Raw genomic sequence first — 19,695 nt, 5'->3', positions numbered from 1 at the left:
ACAGGCTTGCGGTTTCAGAGCAGTTCGCCATAAATGAATACCATGCGTTTATGCCAAGCGATTGCTTATGACCAACTCTTGATCATTTATGAAAATGTTTACCTTATGGTGTTTATATCATAGATGCAAACGTGTTGCCTCGTTCTAACAAGCACTGCTGCTTTGTTAACGGGTTACCAGCGCAACCTTCTGTCAGAGAGTGTTAGTTCAGACCAAAGTGAAAATCAACCCATATTTGATCAGGACAACTCTCTGAATAGTTTTAGCATGTTTTTTTAATATGGCAATGTTAATGTATTTGGTCTTGGTGGACTAGATCTGTTACGCTGCTACTGTTGCTGATTTTGATTATTGCTGCTGTATGATTGGCCTTGCAACTGCTAATAGATACTAGGGCTGTAATCTCCCAGTCGATTAGTCGATTATTGGTCGATACGTTCTGGCTCGACCACAATTCTGATTGGTCGATTTTTTGCCGCGTTCATTTCATCAGTTTTGCCACGTTCATTTCATCAGGTGGAAAGCACTAATTGCTAATGGGGGTGTTTTCAGAGCACCCCTGTTTCACAGGTAACAGTCTGTCTTCAGAAAACCCCCCTTGTTTTCACTTCTTTTGGATTAGCCCAACCCACTTGAGAAGAGAGACAGATTGAAGAAAGTAGGCTACTAGAAGGTTTGCTGAATATTATTATTTTATTAAAGTGGACGTGCCTTTTGTGTTTAAGAGTAAAAGCTTTAAGTTAATAGTCTTTTCGTGTCTCAGCCGCGAAGCTGAGCTCCTATGTTCAGCTCGCACAGAGTGGCTGAAATGATAGTGTCTGTCAGTTATTATAGTACATATGACAAAAACAATTGTCTAAATTATGTTGCATATTCTTCAACAGTTCTTGTGATGATATCACTAGTTGACAACATAGTACTATTTTCGGAAATCATAGGCTATCATAATCATATGATATTGCGCAGGTGCACGTTTTGCAATGCTGTCAGAGCCGACAGACTCGTGTGTCAGACTCATTTCAGTGCAAAATAATTTGGTCAAAAACGATTTAATACACTGTAAATAGCCGACTAGTTTTTTATGTTTATTTATAATTCATTTAGGCGGACAACAAGGCTACCAAGTACTACGCACAGTGCGCAGCTAATTAATTTTGATTTTTAGTCGAACATTTCAGGACTTCAGTCGACCCAGATTTTCTTTGGTTGATTACAGCCCTAATAGATACACTGACATGCTAAGCATGTAAGATATGCTGCTGCTGCAAAAACAGACATGCATAAATCTCGTAGCAGATCTAGGCAGGTGGAGCTGGGGGAGGTGGAGGGTTTCAGAGGAACTCTAATAGCGCTCTGCAGGACTAGCTTACAGCTAACAATGAACCAGACTATTTAAATGTTGAGCAAGCAATCACGTTGGCTGCAGGATCAGCAAAGGCTAGTCAGCTTGTGTCATGCTGTAATGATGTGATTGCTTGTAGATTGCATGTAAAGGATCTTTATTACTGGGGTTTCATTACTGAACTAGATATTTATAATTTTGACTCATCCCTTTTCTTAAAAAAAATAGTTTAAAGTCTGAAATGTGAGGTTTATCATTTTATACAAGGTTTTGGCTTTGTCAAAACCTGTATTATTTGATTTTTTTATTGTTACAATCATCATATTTACAGTCATTTTACAGTTTAGGATGTTACCCTGGACATTGCCCTATACCTTACCCATAATGGTACTAATTTTATTTGCGCAATTTGTCTTAAAAAGCCTTACATTTGATTTTAAAACCCTGCAGATACCCTACTGTGGTTACCATTTTTAAGGAGAAACTGATATCTTTAAACGTCACAGGGTGCTCTGACCATTCAGCAGACACCAAGTAATGGGCCAATACCTATTCAATCTCATGTTTACAATGGTTACGATTTTGTGTGATTGTGTTTCAGGGCGGCACTGTTATCGGCAGCGCACGATGCAAAGATTTCCGCACGCATGAGGGTCGTCTGAAGGCGGCTCATAACCTGGTGAAAAGGGGCATCACCAACCTGTGCGTGATTGGAGGAGACGGCAGTTTGACCGGGGCCAATCTTTTCAGAGAGGAGTGGAGCGGCCTGCTTGCAGAGCTGGTCCAGCAAAGTATGAGCTGCAGACGACACAATAGAAATACAATTAGTATATTGAGGGTGTTGTTTATTTCACATACAAAGCGTTCTAGCTATCTTTAGCTTGAATTTATCAAAATATTGGTTAAGAACTAGGGATGGGGCCGATCCGATCCAGTATCGGTATCGGACCCGATACCAGCGTAATTCACGTATCGGATTTTCCCGATCCAACCTGCGGAGATATCCTATATCCATGAGTCATGTCTGCGCTTGCTTTAACGTCTGCTGAAATGAAAAAAGTGATTCCCGCCGTCTAGTCTGTTAGCTGTCTGCAAACTGCGGAATGGATTTCCTGAACGGAGGCGCCCGGCTCAATGAGACACAGAGTTATGAGACACGCCCCCGCTCAGGAAATCCATTCCGCAGTTTGCGGCTAGCCAACAACGTCCGCTGTGTGGAAATACTTCACACTGGAAACACCACAGAGCAAGACAACAAAATGCAATGTTTGCAATGATGCAATGAGTCCTTTGAAGCTCCCTCGCGTCGTACAACACAACGAACACAATCAAACATTTAAAAAAGCACCACGTTACTGTGCGTTCACACCAAACGCGAATAGCGCGTCAAATTCGCGTCTAGTTTGACGCTTGAATATTTTGAATCCATTCGCGCGTCCAGAGAAAAATTGACGTGCGTAAAAAGCAAAAGTTTGAAGCGAAATCGACGCGCGTCTGAGGCGAAATCCGCTTGTTTGTTTGCACGATGCTGATGATCGAGCATTTACTGCATCAGATCACCCTTCAGATAGTGTGTGTGTAAGATGTTTACACTTGCACTTTTCTTATTTTTCAAGACGCAAGTATTTGACATTTTGGGAATGTAATAAATATTGACATGACAATCAATTTGAAACCCCAGTTGCATATTTTTTTCAGAATGGGATTTTTTCTGTTAACAGGATTTCCTGTTTTTCTGACTTCCTTTTCTGACCTTATAACTTCCTTACCTCAAGTTGCCTTTTGGAACATACATGCATACATAGGCTACGTACATAACATATTATTACTTGCCTGTTGAGAGAAGTTTATTTCAGCATCATATAAAATAAACAAAAATGATAATAATAATATTAAAGCAAACACAGCTCTGGTATCGGAATAGTATCGGTATCGGCCGATATCCAAATTCAGGTATCGGGATCGGATCGGAAGAGAAAAAATGTGGATCGGTGCATCCCTATTAAGAACTATTTAATTAGGCTTAAATTAGCCAAAAAAATTAAATAAGATCAAACAGATTGATATGCAAATAATAATAAAATATATTGTCTAGAATTTGACCTTATGAGCTTTCATGTTGCATTTTTTGTTGTTGTTATTTTTTATTATAGATCTGATTGATGAGGAGGCGGCTCAGAAATACTCTGCTCTTCACATTGTGGGCATGGTGGGCTCTATTGACAATGACTTCTGTGGCACCGACATGACAATAGGAACAGACTCAGCCCTCCACAGAATCATTGAGGTGGTGGATGCAATCATGACTACAGCTCAGAGGTACTTCAACAGTCCATAACAAAGCAGAAAAAGTTTCCAGTTGTGCAAGTTGTTTCTTGTGAACAAATATGCCAATTCACATTTATTGGCTAATCATTTTTTGTGGTTTACAGTCACCAGAGGACATTTGTGCTGGAGGTGATGGGCAGGCATTGTGGGTAAGATTATTACATATTTGCATAATCCATTTTGCCTTGGATTTGTTCAAAACATATTATTGGCATGGTTTTTGCGTTTAACGGTGAAATGATGCTATCTACTGTCAAATCAGACACTGTTTTCTATATCTGTATGCGCTTGTGTATGAAGCTATCTGGCATTGGTGAGTGCCCTGGCATGTGGAGCTGACTGGGTGTTGATTCCTGAAATGCCCCCTGAGGATGGCTGGGAAGAGAAAATGTGTCAAAAACTCTCTGCGGTAAAACAAAAATACATAATTCCTCACTAAATCTACATGCAGCACACGTGAATATACTTCTTATGTTATTAGTGCTCACACTTTCTTTCAGATTTATTCTTACTAGTTTTTCACATGAAAAATCGTCAAAACCATTAAAGTATGCTTGTGGTTGTACACAGTTTTGGGGAAGTGAATCTAAAACTGTTGCTTATTAAATAAATTAACTACAGTGAAGCTTCACTCATGATAAAGTAGAATGTTCACTGAAATGTATAGCTTTCCATCACTACTTGCTAGAGACGTAGCTTATGTAAATAGTCATACTACTTGAAAAAAGACACACTACTAAAAAATTGGTTATACATACACATTTACAGTTTAAATAAGGTATTTATTCCAGAGTCATCTGTGTACAATGAATTAATTTTCCACTTCCTGAATTTTTCTTCTGTTTGTAACATGCATATGTTTTTGTGGAACAAATGTGTTCACTGCCCCAGACTCGATCCAGAGGTTCAAGGTTGAACATAATCATAGTCGCTGAAGGAGCCATTGACAGACATGGAAAAGCTATTACTTCTAGTATAGTCAAGGATGTGAGTACTGGATGTTTTCAAAGGGAGAGAGCAAAAATCTGGAATCCTCTAGATCTGCAGTTGCCCATCTCCAATAAAACTCTAAAACGACCTAAAGACTTGTTGCAAAAACATGCTGCAAATTCTACCACATGCCACACGATGTGCAAGGGCTTTCACACTGACAGCGATTTACAGCGATAAATGGTGCACAAATCATTCTTTTTCAATGAGATCTGGCAATTTGAGTCATCATAATCGACAAAGATCTTTGGCAAAGTGTTTAGATTAACTGCCTAAAGCATTTGAAAACAGCAGTCCACTAGTCTTGCTGGCCTTGACCAAAAGTACTTGACCAACTTGGAAACTTTGACCAATGGCACAGCGACTTCAGTCAAAAGTACACCAACATTATACGAACAGTGACTTGGTGTCCTCAACTGACAGTGATCAACAGTATATTAACTTTAAGACTTCGCCCAACAGCATAACCAAGTGAAGTTTGCGAACAACAAACACCTTGACCAACAAAAAGTCCTCGAACAACAAAAACCTTGACCAACAAAAAGTAAGGATCCAAAAAAATTGTGACTTTAAGGCATTGACTAACAACACAGACACTTGGAGACATCGGACAACAAAATAATGACTTGTAGACATTGACCAACTGTACTGCAACTTGGTGACCTCGACCAACATTATATAGACGGCCACTTGGAGATCTCGACCAACAGTACAGCAACTTAGTGACTATAACCAAATGTGTAGCGACTTGGTGACTATGATCAACAGTACAACACCTTCTCAATCAACAGTATAGCTACTTTAAAACCTTGTCCAACAGCACAGCTACTTTAGGACATCGAACAACAATATGGTGATTTGTAGACATTGACCAACAGTACAGCAACTTGCCAACCAACCGTATAGTGACTTAAAGACCTTGAACAACAGTACAGCCACCTGTAGTCCTTGACCATCAATACAGAGCATTGGTGACCTCAACCAAAAGTACTGCAACTTGGTGAACAATTCCAGACCTTGACCAACAACACAGCCATGTGGTGACCTCGGCCAAAAGTATAGCAACTTGGAAACCTCAACCAACAGAATATGACCAATGACTTGGTTACCTCAATGTACAGTACAGCAACTTGCTGACCAATAGTATATTGACTTTAAGACCTTGACCAACTGCACAGCCATTTGAGGACCCTCGAACAACAGTATAGCGACTTGGTGACCATGTTCAACAGTACAGAAACTGCTTGACCAACAGCACGTCGACTTTGGGACATTGAACAACAATATAGCAACTTGTGGACATTGACCAACTGTACAGCAACTTGCCGACCAACCATGAACTTAAAGACCTTGAACAGCAGTACAGCCAATTGGAGTCCTGGACCAAAAGTACAGCGACTTGGCGAACAATTTAATTCAATTGCTGTTAGAAAGAATGCATCTTGTGGTGTAGTGGTCGTGTGGTGTAGTGGTTAAAGATCTGGGTAGGTAATCTTGCAAGGAGCAAGCCACTCTCATAACTTTGAGCAACTTGAGCAAAAGTTGCTTCATTAGAAATGGTGTTTCAGTAAGTGGTGATTTACTTCATGGGCCACTTCTGCAGCCTCAATTCCAGCTTTTTGAATCTCTCCCGTTGTTTTTGTCATCAGTTTGTGACCTGTCTCTTACCCTCATAGAAACGAGCAGGAATGAAAAGGCTGAATATCATAATAGTAGCTGAAGGTGCGATTGATCGTAACAACCAGCCCATTACCTCAGAACATGTAAAGAATGTAAGTACATGGTGTATAGAGATCCAGCTCCTGCATTGATCCCTGACCTCTCTGAGCTCTGTGTGTGCTCCCTCTCTGGCTTTGTCCTGTGTGGTTTGCTTAAACACACACACACTCTTTTCTGGTAAGGCACATGTGGTCACCTCGAACATAACCAGCTATGGCTATCCTCTACTTAACTACTGCACGGCATCAGTGCATAAGTGTCTTGAATGCCACCCAAAGCAGGAGCATGCACATTTTCCAGTGCTTTACAGTTCAGTCTTATCTGTTCTTTTCTTTAGAATAATTTGTGTCACAAGAAACATTAGGTAAGCGTCACTATTAGCATTGCTCATACTTTATTTTTTTAAAACCTCTAACCCTAAATTTTAAACTTCATTGCATATATTGTCCCACTTTATTTTTGCAACTGACATGAATGATACACTTGCAACAAAAAATAAATAACTTCAACTTTCCAGAATACCATAAACTACTGTACATGTGTGGGAGCCTCTATCATGGGACAAAATATCATAGAAATATGGGAATTTTCTTCAGTCAGACAATGTAAGAATCTAGTTTTAGTCATGCTTGTGGAAACATTTATGTTTTCTTTGTTCAGGTTATTCATAGTGAAAGGAAGTACGTTTCCTCACCCTGAAAAAGGTCCTGCAGGAGTTGAATTATTTAGCACCGTCTCTAACGCTAACCGCTAAAAGATGGGTTCTAATGTACTGACTAGCATGGGACGCTGTTCTGATTTCACCAATTAATGCTAAATCTCTTAATCTGCATGTGTGTTGCAGCTTTCTTGTGAATCTTTCTGCTAAACGCATGTACTACTATGACTGGTTTGTGTATTCTGTGCTTGTACTTAGGTTTATCATTTAATGACTTTATACTGTTATAAAGGAGATGTTATAGGTTAATGCAGCTCTTTTAAATACAATGAAAGTGGACGGTGACCAAGAGACACTAACTTTTAAAAAGACAGAAGCATTATAAAAGTGGTTAAACTATATTAAACTGTGATCTGTTCTTCACACAAAGCTAAGTTAAAATCTTAAGCTGGAAAAGAGCAGCTTGAACATTGATGCTATGAATAACTCAGTTTTGGGTTAATATATAGGCTATATATTTTACTGTAAGATTTATAAACATTATGAAGACATGTTGTACTGAAAATTCAAAATGCTCATAGACATTTGCTTTATTTGGAATTAAATGTTATCTTGCGTGATGGACAAGAAGTTTTGTTGACAAAATATGACCTAAAACCTCTAAATTCCCTTGATTCCTATAATATAAAGTTTAAATCTTCTTTATTTCCTTTTTCCAGCTGGTGGTTCAGTGTCTGGGCTTCGACACGCGTGTGACCATCCTGGGCCACGTCCAGAGAGGAGGGACCCCCTCAGCATTTGACAGGATTCTGGTGAGAAACTCTCGGGGATAAAATCAGGAGGCTTACATTCATTACATAAACAGATTTCATGTCCACACACTGCAATTGCTCTGCTGTTCTAAAGTGCACTCTGGGGAACTGAGAAGAAAATAATGCCGGAAAAGATAGACAGCTTCTTTCCTAAGTGGTCCATTTATTTTCAACATTATGTTTGTGTACATATTATGTGGCATGCTGTCGATTAACACAAACAACACTTAAAGTAGGGAAAGTATAATAACCCTTGGATTCAACATGCGTAGTTTGGTTCTTGAATAAGCAACAGCAATAGACAAACACAGTCTGCTTAAACAAATAACACACACAAAAAAAAAAAAAAAATCTATCTTTATTGAACATATTAAGTAAGCATTCTCAGTGCTGGGTGGAAAACATATGTACATCCCTAGGGTGATTTAAAATGGCGTTTTCTGTCATATGAAACTATTTCTATGCATAAAGTGAAGATTGCATTAGAGCACGCTAAAGCACTACAGATTGCATTGCTGTTTTGTGTTTGTTGTCAGGCCAGTCGCATGGGTGTGGAGGCGGTTCTGGCGCTGCTTGAGACCACTGCAAACACGCCAGCATGCGTGGTGTCTCTGTGTGGGAACCAGTCTGTGCGGCTGCCCCTCATGGAGTGTGTGCAGATGGTAAGGCTTGGACAGATGCCACGTCGGGTTTAGTGCTGTGATAATAAAGATCCACGCTCATGCAGTTCAGCAGAGGAATGAGAGCATTGCATTACTGCCGCTCTCATGAATCATTCTGGCATTTGCATCCCTATGAGTTGAATTTAATTATATTTATTTGCATTTAAATATTTAATAACATGTCATTGTATAATTAAATGAAAATGATAATTAAATAAAAATAAAATTATATATTTAATGTGTATGGACTGTTTGATTTACATGAATGAAAAATGTGCTTAATTGAAATTTACATAATTTTCACATTCTTTGTGGAAAATATATAATTTTTCTTTTGATGTTGAAATGAAATATGACCCAGAGTGTTTCCAACAAATCAATTCAACCCAACATAATACATGTCATAATATCATAATGGAAGTGCTTTTTCTGTCTTGTAGACTCAGCAAGTGCAGAAGGCCATGGATGAGAAAAAATTTGAGGAGGCGGTACGGCTACGTGGCAGGTGCGTTTGCTACATTTAGTTTGAAACGTTGCTACTTTTAGTATCTTGACTCTACAGGTGAAACTCGAAAAATTTGAATATCGTGCAAAAGTTCATGTATTTCAGTGATTCAACTTAATAGGTGAAACTAATAGATTATATAGACTCATTACATGCAAAGTGAGATATTTCAAGCCTTTATTTGTTACAATTTTGATGATTATGGCTTACAGCTTCTGAAAACCCCAAATTCAAAATCTCAGAAATTTTGAAAATGTTCATAAGCTGTAAGCCATAATCATCAAAATGATAACAAATAAAGGCTTGCAATATCTCACTTTGCATGTAATTTTCTATATAATATATTAGTTTCACCTTTTAAGTTGAATTACTGAAATACATGAACTTTTGCATGATATTCGAATTTTTCGAGTTCCCATATACACTACTTTTAAAAAGTTTCGGGTTGGTACGATTTTTTAAAAAGATTTTATGAAAGCATAGTCTTGTGCTCACCAAAACTGCATTTATTTGATCAAAAATACAGTAATATTGTGAAATATTATCACAGTGTAAAATAACTGTTTTCTATGTGAATATACAGTAAAGTGTAATGTATTCCTGTGATCAAAGCTGAATTTTCTCATTACTCCAGTCTTCAGTGTCACATGATCTTCAGAAATCATTCTAATATGCTGATTTGATGCTCAAGAAACATTTATTATCAATGTTGAATCTGTGATCAAAATTGTTTCAGGATTATTTGATGAATAGACAACATTTATTCAAAATATAATTTTTTATGTAACAAAGTAAAAGTAACTTTTGATCAATTTAATGTATCCTCTAAAAATGTTTTTACTGACCCCAAACTTTTGAACGGTAGTGTGTATGTTGTATTTATTTTAAGCATAACTACAAATATAACTCTTAAATCTTATTAAATATAAGAATAACACTTATATGTTTGTGTGTAAATGCAGGAGCTTTGAGAACAACCTGAGGACTTACAAACTGCTGGCTCACCGCAAACCAGAGTCTGAACTTCCACACGTGAGTGTCGCATCCTGAGAGGGACGCCGTGTTTGTTTTGCCCTGGTGATCTTTGACTCCATCTCAACACAACACCACCTCTGTTGACTGACACTAGCATGCTGTTGGGTCAGACTTAGCTATTCACAACCCTCAGTACATGACAGAATTCCTCCCCTAGCAGATGTTTCCAGTGGAAACCAAGATTAATTATTCCTGTCACACATCCTGTGTGAATATTTCTGCTTGTGGATAGTTATTTTTAGCTCTATTCTCTAGCTAATTTTATCTCAATGCCACAATATCCTTAAAGGGCACTTTTTTTGTAGCATTTCTTTTTAGTGATCTAAGTGATCGGAATCATAATTTTCAGTGGATGATAAGAAAAAACAACAACATGGATTCATATTAAAGGAAGCAAGCTATATTTAGAGACCAGAATACCATATAAGTTTTGTAATGGACTCTTTTGAATCAGGCAATCTCTCAGAACACCCGAGGAACTACATAGCAATGCCCTGACAACCATCCATGATACACTAGCATCAGGGTGGCAACAATAAAATAAAATAATTATAAATAATTGAAATAATTAAATCCCATAATTCCAGACGTTTCAATAACTGATTATTCTTCAAGGTTTACACTTGTTATTACCAATGGATTTGACTTTTTCTCAACAATTTATTTCAAGGAAAATATGTTTGAGCTTGACATAACTAGAAAAAATATATATTTTAATTTGTTCCATGAAGACATTTACATGACTTTTCCAGGTCTAGATATCACACTTTTAAAATTTCCTGCAGGTTTTCCAAGACCATGAAAACCTGGCATCGATGGTTTCATGAAAAACTCATTCCCATTTGGAAAGAGTGTACAAGCAAAACTATTGGATTTTGAACATGGCTTCATCCAATTTTCAGATTTCCGTTTTAGAAATGCATGCAAACTAGTGCATATTTAAATAGATCATGCCTAATTTGCATATTTAATCATGACATAAAAAAAAAAACGTTAATACCTGTGGTGTCTTGCCTTTAAATAAGAATCTTAAGAAGCCGTTTTAACTTTCTTTAAAGATTGTCTTTTCTTATTTTAAATAATTGTAAGCTACTTTGGGGAAGTGTTTATAAGCGCTGATGCTTAGTAAATTTTCTGTTGCTTTTCTAAAAGCCTTGCGTAGAGAACAGGAGTCTTGAATGGAAAAGCTGCCACAACACAGTCAGAAAAGTCAAAAGGGCCGCTTGTCCAGAAGTGTTTAGTCAATAATCATTCTCTGATGCTCCGGGCTGTGTGTCGAGTAAACCAAAGACCAAATTACCCTGCGCCTACTGGAATGGAAAACAGATTGATGAATGCCAACGGCTGGTTGTAAACATTGTTAAATTCCTAATAGGCATTGAGTGGTAAAAACAAAAACATGAGGATGATCAAGAAGCACAAAGCCACAAATATATAGACATACCTGCTAGTTATATAAATGAATATGGCCATTTTAGTTTGCCATTAACATCAGCCCACATATATCCAACAGGACGCTTGCTGTATTTATTATAGACAACTGAACATAAGTCAATAATTTAGCTGAAGCCTCGTACTAGCAAATGCTCGAGAAATGACCTAAATGTAATTTATTGACATATTTGTCAGCGTAATAAGCGATGTTATGTCTTCTTCCCCCATTCAGAGCAATTATAACGTGGCTGTGTTGAACGTGGGCGCCCCCGCGGCGGGCATGAACGCAGCCGTGCGCTCGGCTGTCAGAGTGGGCATCTCCGAGGGACACAAAATGTTTGCTGTCAGTGACGGTTTTGAGGGATTCTATAAGGGACAGGTAAATACATATTTACCTTTACATTCCAGTGTTTAAGAATCATCCAGTAGGATTTAAACGCAATGGTTTATGGGAGCCATTCTGTAGAAACACAAACAATCTTTACATATGAACAAAATCTTGTCCCACTTGGACCCCAAGGCTGTTTATAATGCCAAAGGCCAAATGTGTTTTTTAAATGTATATAATAAAATGTAGTAGAGGTTAAAGGATTAGTTCACCCCAAAATGAAAATTTCCTAACAATTTACTCACCCCAATGCCATCCAAGATATCCATGTCTTTCTTTCCTCAGTGGGAGAGAAATTATGTTTTTTGAGGGAAAACATTTCTGGATTTTTCTTCTAACAATGGACTTCATTGGTTACCATCGTTTTTAAGTCCAAATCAATGCAGTAAACGGGCTGTACGCGATCACAGCTGAAGAAGAGGTTGTTATCTAGCGAAACGATAGGTCATTTTCAATTTTTTTTAAATAATTTATAGAGATCCAATTTTCAGATCCAATTTGATGTCAAATTTTAAACATAAATGGATGATTGGGATTATGGCTAAGCCAAAATTAAAGATGTATATGAAACAGAGTTGTATGTAAAGGCAAATTTGACAAGGAACCAACGATCTTTGGTGGCTCAGCTGCGAACTGGCATCCTTCCCCTGGCCTTAGAAACTGCCAGGTTCACTCAAACTCCTGAAGAGGACAGACTCTGTAGACTGTGAGAGTTAGGAGAGGTTGAAAATGAAACTCATTTTGTGTTATATTGCCCACGGTACAATGATTTTAGAAATTTATTATTTGGTGAATTGTTCATTAAAAAGCCTGAAATGTTCTGGATTAGTGATGACGACAAGATGAAATGGTTGTTTAATTTTAATGTGTTCATTTAAATTGGCTACTTTTGTTTGCAAAGCCTGGACGAGGCGGCAGACTTGTTTATTCAAATAAGTTCATGTATGTTGTGCCTACTGTCTGACAACTGGTCTTTTGTTGGTGGTATTGGTGTCTTATAAGCCCATTAGGGCTGGGCATACAGTAGTATGCAAGACACAATAATAAAAACCATTCATTCATTCATTCATATAGACTTTTTACCTTCAATAGTTCGGACTGAGCTGATCAACAAACGGACAGGGAACTACGTCATCACGTTGAAAGGTCACGCCGGCGCCGGCAGAAGTACCGCCCCACTGTTTACAATGCGACCGTACATAGGAGGATAGTTCAAATAGTATTGTTTGCTATTATATATATAGTAATAGTATTCAGTGAATATGAATATGAATAGTATATGAATAACATTCTGATGAATATGAATAGTAGTTCAAATAGTATTGCCGGCGCCGGCGTGACCTTTCAACGTGATGACGTAGTTCCCTGTCCGTTTGTTGATCAGCTCAATCCGAACTATTGAAGGTAAAAAGTCTATAAATATATATATATTTTTTTTAAATGACCTATCGTTTCGCTAGATAACAACCTCTTCTTCAGCTGTGATCGCGTACAGCCCGTTTAAACACTTCAAAGACTTTTGAAACTGCATTGATTTGGACTTAAGAACGATGGTAACCAATGAAGTCCATTGTTAGAAGAAAAATCCAGAAATGTTTTCCTCAAAAAACATAATTTCTCTCCCACTGAGGAAAAAAAGACATATCTTGGATTGCATTGGGGTGAGTAAATTATTAGGAAATTTTCATTTTGAGGTGAACTAATCCTTTAAATAGTAGGATGGAGGATAAAAACCTAGATCCTTTAGCATTTTTTTAAAGAAGAATATGGTATTATATAGTGTGTATTATAAAATATAAAATAAAATATTTGATATAATTACTAAGTTGTATAGAGTATACTAGTTTACAGAGGTGTGGACTCGAGTCATGTGACTTGGACTCGAGTCAGACTCGAGTCATGAATTTGATGACTTCAGACTCGACTCGACAAAATGTACAAAGACTTGCAACTCGACTTGGACTTTAACATCAATGACTCGTGACTTCACTTGGACTTGCGCCTTTTGACTCGAGAAGACTTGCTACTTCCCATGAAAACTGGGGGGAAAAATGTCCACATGGCCGCGCCGCTCTCAGTTTATCTGCATCTGTGAAAAAAATGTGCACCACCTGTGTGCATGCAGCGAGCGCGCGCGCGCGCTGCCTGCACGACATCCAATCACTGTAGTCCCACGTTGTTTTGATTCGACAGCATCTAACGCCCGTTTCACACATACTCCGTTTGCAGTGCGTATGCTCCAGTGGGTGCGTATTTTTTTCGTACCCATGTTAACAGGTTACGCCGCCTTCACACTGGCAGTTGAAATCAGCTCCGATACGGCAGCGAAACGACCGGAAGTCATTAATTTCCTATGGAGATTCGCAGACCGCATGCGAATGGGTCCGAACCGGGTGCGAACGAGTGCGGTGCGAAAAAAATCGTGTCCGTTGGCCATCCGGATGCGTTCAAAAAAATTGAACTCTTGCGAAAGGCTACGGACGGTTTCTATCCGAAAATCCCAACGGAAGTTAGCGTTGCTATGGTACTGATAAACAAACCTGGATTCTTAACTTTTAATAAAATAAATAATGATTTTATAACGATTAGTTGTCATGTCATTTTATTATTTTAATGATTTTATAACGTAATTAGTGCAGTTAATACAATTAAATAATTCAATATTTAAATATTGTACAATTCAATATTGTGGCCATTCCGAGGCTTCCGACGCTTTTCACAGTTGTGTACGACGTCCGCTGGGCGCGTATTGCGTATTACGGAGCTGATTTCAACTGCCAGTGTGAAGGCGGCGTTAGAGCTTTCACACTGCACGCGGTTGCAGTCCGTCGATCCGTTCCAGGTGCCGCGATCGTTTCCGCACCGAGTCTATTTCTGCTGTGCTGCACATGTGCTGCACGCGCTGAATTAAAGAGACAGCGCATGTTTCGTGGTCAAAATGAACACAGATTGACCAAAAAATTTAGTAATTTCACCATAAATGTGATTAATTAAATAAAATGTAGTAATCTCACCATAAATGTATTTAATTAACCTGTTAAGCTGCAACCCCACTTTTGAAAAATCCCCAGAAATGACATACCCAAACTGAAACACATACAGTTCATGAACCCTTTGTACTAAAAGCACAAGTATGATCTCATTTGAAAGCTGACACCTGGCAGTTTATTGTAAATGTAGAATTAATTATTGTCATAATGAAAAATTTTTTTATAAATAGCTTCAAAGTTTTGTAAAGTTATTAGAAATTATTTTTTATGAAACATCCTCATGAAAATAAAATTGAAGTTGGCACTGGAGCAATCTAGAAATGCATTATAGCTAAAGCCACATGTCTAAACATTTTATGTTTAAAATCTGAAGATAATAAGTCCAAAACTCTGGATTTAGTTCAATGTTTTTCAAGACCATGTCAAATGACTTTATTTTTAACGTCCTGGAATGTCACATGATCATGGCTCTTCTTCATGTTCCATATATGGACTATTATTGTGCATGTAGCGCCCTCAGGCTGTTGGTATGAATTAAAGACACAGTAAATCAGAGTCCCAAACGCTCATAAAGATTACATCGACGCATTTGGGTATAAATTCAATAAATATTATTCCTGTCTATAGAAATATGATGTAAATCTATGAGAATCTATCAATATTTCTCCAAATCTGCACATTTTTTAGCTAAAGCCCTGAGGCACGTTGTTTTGTGTATCGCTGTCATGACGACAGCACGGAGTTTTTTATGAATGAAAGCGGCTGACGCGCATAATTCATATTAAAGGTATCGACTCATTTTTTCATTTCATAACTCCTGACACAAATTAAGACATAACTGTCACTATGAGTTTCTCAGAATACAATAGTGGTTAAATACTGAAACTTGAGTATTATATATTTTTAATTATGTATAGTTTGTCAAGGTATAACATTAAATCTGATAGTAATTTTGAATTAAATAAATAAATAACGCTTCAGTGCGCGGGCGCACTGGCAACGCTTAACAGGTTAAATACTATTTTCACTTTAAGACCAGGGTAAAGCAAGGAAAACTACAATTTACCTCAACAAGGCGACATAATGAGCAAATCTCGTCTCATTCGTGGAGGTGAAAAACATGTTCCTTGTTACATGCAAGATTTATTGTATTAATTTAAATATAAAATAAAAGGCATGAGAGTCGGCTGTTTTTTTATATAAGTAGCCTACATGGTTAAATATTTGACCACTTGCTTTAGGAACTTAATATAAGTAGAAGTAATGCATTGAATAATAGGCCTACGTTGTTTAAATTGTGTTTAAACGTGCATACGTCTATTAAAGAGTGTATATGTGTACAAAGAGAATCGCAATGCTGAGACGTAAGACCGGGGTAGCCTAATCAAGGGAAAATACATATTTCAACAAGGCAACACTCGTCTCATTCGTGGAGGTGGAAAAACAAGTTCTTTGTGACATGCGAGATTTATTGTATAAAGATTTAAATTATGCAAAAGAAAGAGTATGAGTCTGCTGTTTTTGTCAATTTTAAGTTTTAATTTAAAATGTAGGCTATGCGATTTTAATATAAGTACATGGTTAAATATTTTACCACTTGTTTGAGCAACTTAATATATAATTATATAAGAGTAATGCATTAAATAATACGTTGTTTAAATTGTATTTAAACGTGAATACGTCTATTAAAGAGTGTATATGTGTGTACAAAGAGAATCGCAATGCTGACAATTATTATTTTTTTAATAAAAGATGCTAATAACTTCTGGATTTGAAATACAAATAGTGAGTATGTATTTGTGGTACAGCTGCGGATCACGCACTGCAAACGCAGCATATGTGAAAGCACTATTGCGCGTGCTGGTCTTGCACCGCATACGCACTGCAACACGCATTCCAATTATATTATCAGGTTGGTCCAGTTTTTCAGAAGTGATAATTTTGAGGAGTGAGGATTTTATTGATGACATGTTTAAAAAGGTTTAGGCTAAAACGACCCATGTCTATTTGAAAGTTAAACTGTTTTGCAATATGAGGTTAATACAATACAGGACTGAAGCTGCATGCTGTGCATTGTTCTAGTGCAATATGCTGTTGAAATACAAGCATTTTTTGTGAAAATAAAATTTTCTGTTTTTTACTGTATTTGATTATAAATCAAAGTATAAAAAGAGGTTTAAATAAATACAAATCTTACAGACGTACATGATTTGTATACATTTTATTTCTGTGGTAAGAGGACTTGAAATGACTCGAAACTAAAATGGTAGGACTTTGGACTCGACTTGAGACTTGTTGGCTTTGACTTTTGACTCGACTCGGGACTTGCCTCATCTTTGACTCGACTTGACTCGGGACTCGAGGGCAAAGACTTGAGACTTACTTGTGACTTGCATAACAATGACTTTGTCCCACCTCTGCTAGTTTAATAGGCTACATGTCTTTAAACATTTGTTGCTTTAGATACACTACCATTTAAAAGTTTGTGGTCAATGTGTGTTTTTTTTTTGTATTTTATTATTATTATTATTATTATTATTATCAAGGATGCATTAAATGTATCAAAAATGACAGTACATACATTTATAATGTCACAAAATATTTCTACAACAATATTAAGCAGAATGACTTTTCAACATTGATAAAAAAAAAAATGAGCAGGAAATCAGGATCATGTGACGCTGAAGAAGTAACGATGCTGGAAATTCAGCTTTGATATCACTGGATTAAATTACATTTTACAATATATAAATATTTAAAATCAATGTTTTTACTGTATTTTTGCAGCCAAATAAATGCAGCCTTGATGAGCATATGAGACTTCTTTCAAAACATTAAACAAATGTTACCGACCACAAACTTTTTAATGGTAGTATTCATGTTTTCATACGCCATTCAAGTTTTGTTGTGTGCACATTTTCCACATATTAACATCAAGTTTAAATGAAAAGCTTCCTTTTATATAGGCCACATATACAAACATGAACACAAACACTGTATTGACACTCACATCCAGTTTCTGGTCATTGTATTGCTTCAGTAATAGCATTAAGAGCAGAAGATACATTAACACGTTTAACACAAGTAGGCGTTGAAAACAGCACAGACAGCAGTGTCCACACCTCCAGCCCTGCACTGCTGCTCTTTGCTCTGACGAAGAACACGACTGGATTAACATAAACCAATTTACCACTGTAGTACCACTGTGCACTGATAGGGGGCGATGCGTAATCCCATTAGCCTTATGCCGAGAGCTGTTGGAGGAATGGAGATAAACACAGAGCAACTAATTTCATTACATGGGCTGGGCCCTGGTGTAGATAAAGACATGATCCACTAATCGTCTTATTGAACAAACGCAAGGAGGATTACAAACTTGGGTAGAGTAAGCAGTGCCTCGTCAAATGTGTTATTATCAATGGCTTCAAAATGAATATTTTTTAACATCTACTAACATTTTCGAGTTGTTATTTTCTGCACTGCCCTGCAACATCGAGTTATTTTTTTGCTAAGAGAAGTCTCATTCATGGCTGATCTCCATTATGATCTCTTCAGCCAGTCTAATCCAATAAACCAGTGAATTTCGAAAGCACACGAGTGGTGATCACATTTATCCCATTTGCATTTCCATTTGAAAACCTACATAAAAAAAACAAAAACAAAAAAATACCCTAAGGCAGGGATGGCCAATGGATCCTGGATTGACACTGTCTTGGTGAGTTTAGCTCCAATCCCTAATAAAATACTCTCCAGTATTCATCTTTTCTTGCTGCATTAATTCATCTTTAATGCAGCAAGAAAGAAGCTGAAAAGAGGTAGATCTTTAAAGGTGCATTGCGCAAGTCTCTGAGTTTTTGCAGAACTATGCCCCCTTCTGGCGACACGCGAAACTGCAACCAGAGTTGTGCACGCGGTTACGTGGAGTTTGCGTTGGGGTTTGGGATGAACTAGAAGCCGGTCTCTTTGAATTCATCTTCTACTTTTGCAAAAGTCGCTTGAGTTGTCTTCGCTGATGCGGATAATGGCGGCGAATACACAAACCTGCCAGACATAGCCAGGTGAGCGTGAACGCGCATGACGTCACGCCCAGTCGATTCCGACCCGAATCCCTCTTATTTATTTTACTGTACAGGATTATAGAGGCAATCGCAGTGATCATAGAAGGGCTCATTCAGCCCATCAGGCAATTGTTTAAGCATGTATGGGTTAGAAAAACGGGTATTTTTAACATGAAATGTTGCGCAATGCACCTTTAAGTTCTGTTGCTATCAAACTAGCTGCAATTTAGCAAAATGTTGCTTACCTCCAGTTCGTGTTGCAAAATGGATAAACCATATTACCCACGTCTTCCAAGCCATACCTGCGTGCACATATACACACGACACCTCTTTAAAATTTACTAGTTTCACTTTTAACTTCCACTTTGTTTACTCATTTATTTAATATTAACTTAATATTATTATCACGGGAAAAGTGAACCGCTGTCCATCATTTGGCACTTGGTGATTGTTAGAAAAATGTTACAACAATATTGGAAGTTTTTCCGTTTTAAACCATGAAGACGAGTCGTTGAATATCACACAAGCAATGTGCAAACTTTGCGCGAGAGTTATGCTGGTGAAGAAGTCTCAAACCCCAGTCAATTATTCACCTCAGAAAATAAAAGCAAAAACTGACGAGCTTTTGGCACATATTCTCTCAGAGACAACGAGAGATAAATCCTACTTCAACATGCTGAGAACGATATATAACTGACTTAATTTGTTTTTTCCCTTCATTTATATACATAGTGAAAAAATCAGAAGAAAAATATTTTGTGTTAAACAAGTTGT

The 19,695-nt window shown here is 37.4% G+C and overlaps 1 protein-coding gene across 5 annotated transcripts in view; it reads left to right on the top strand.

Moving 5' to 3' along the window:
• The window catches only part of pfkpa (phosphofructokinase, platelet a), a 37,269-nt gene that overhangs the window by 5,414 nt on the left and 12,160 nt on the right, over positions 1 to 19,695 (top strand). For 3 of the 5 annotated variants that reach the window (XM_084398877.1, XM_084398879.1, XM_084398881.1), the window contains exons 4-13: positions 1,944 to 2,133; positions 3,496 to 3,661; positions 3,775 to 3,819; positions 3,971 to 4,079; positions 6,337 to 6,432; positions 7,757 to 7,849; positions 8,386 to 8,511; positions 8,952 to 9,016; positions 9,979 to 10,048; positions 11,718 to 11,864. In XM_084398877.1, coding sequence (XP_084255003.1) covers positions 1,944 to 2,133; positions 3,496 to 3,661; positions 3,775 to 3,819; positions 3,971 to 4,079; positions 6,337 to 6,432; positions 7,757 to 7,849; positions 8,386 to 8,511; positions 8,952 to 9,016; positions 9,979 to 10,048; positions 11,718 to 11,864 — 1,107 coding nt within the window. Of the gene's footprint in view, positions 1 to 1,943; positions 2,134 to 3,495; positions 3,662 to 3,774; positions 3,820 to 3,970; positions 4,080 to 4,561; positions 4,658 to 6,336; positions 6,433 to 7,756; positions 7,850 to 8,385; positions 8,512 to 8,951; positions 9,017 to 9,978; positions 10,049 to 11,717; positions 11,865 to 19,695 lie in introns of all 5 variants that reach the window. The other 2 variants (XM_084398878.1, XM_084398880.1) reach the window with 1 other exon arrangement.

This window comes from Rutilus rutilus (genome assembly GCF_951802725.1).
Source record: "Rutilus rutilus genome assembly, chromosome: 24".
Classification (NCBI taxonomy): domain Eukaryota; kingdom Metazoa; phylum Chordata; class Actinopteri; order Cypriniformes; family Leuciscidae; genus Rutilus; species Rutilus rutilus.
This window is presented reverse-complemented; position numbering and strand designations above follow the sequence as displayed.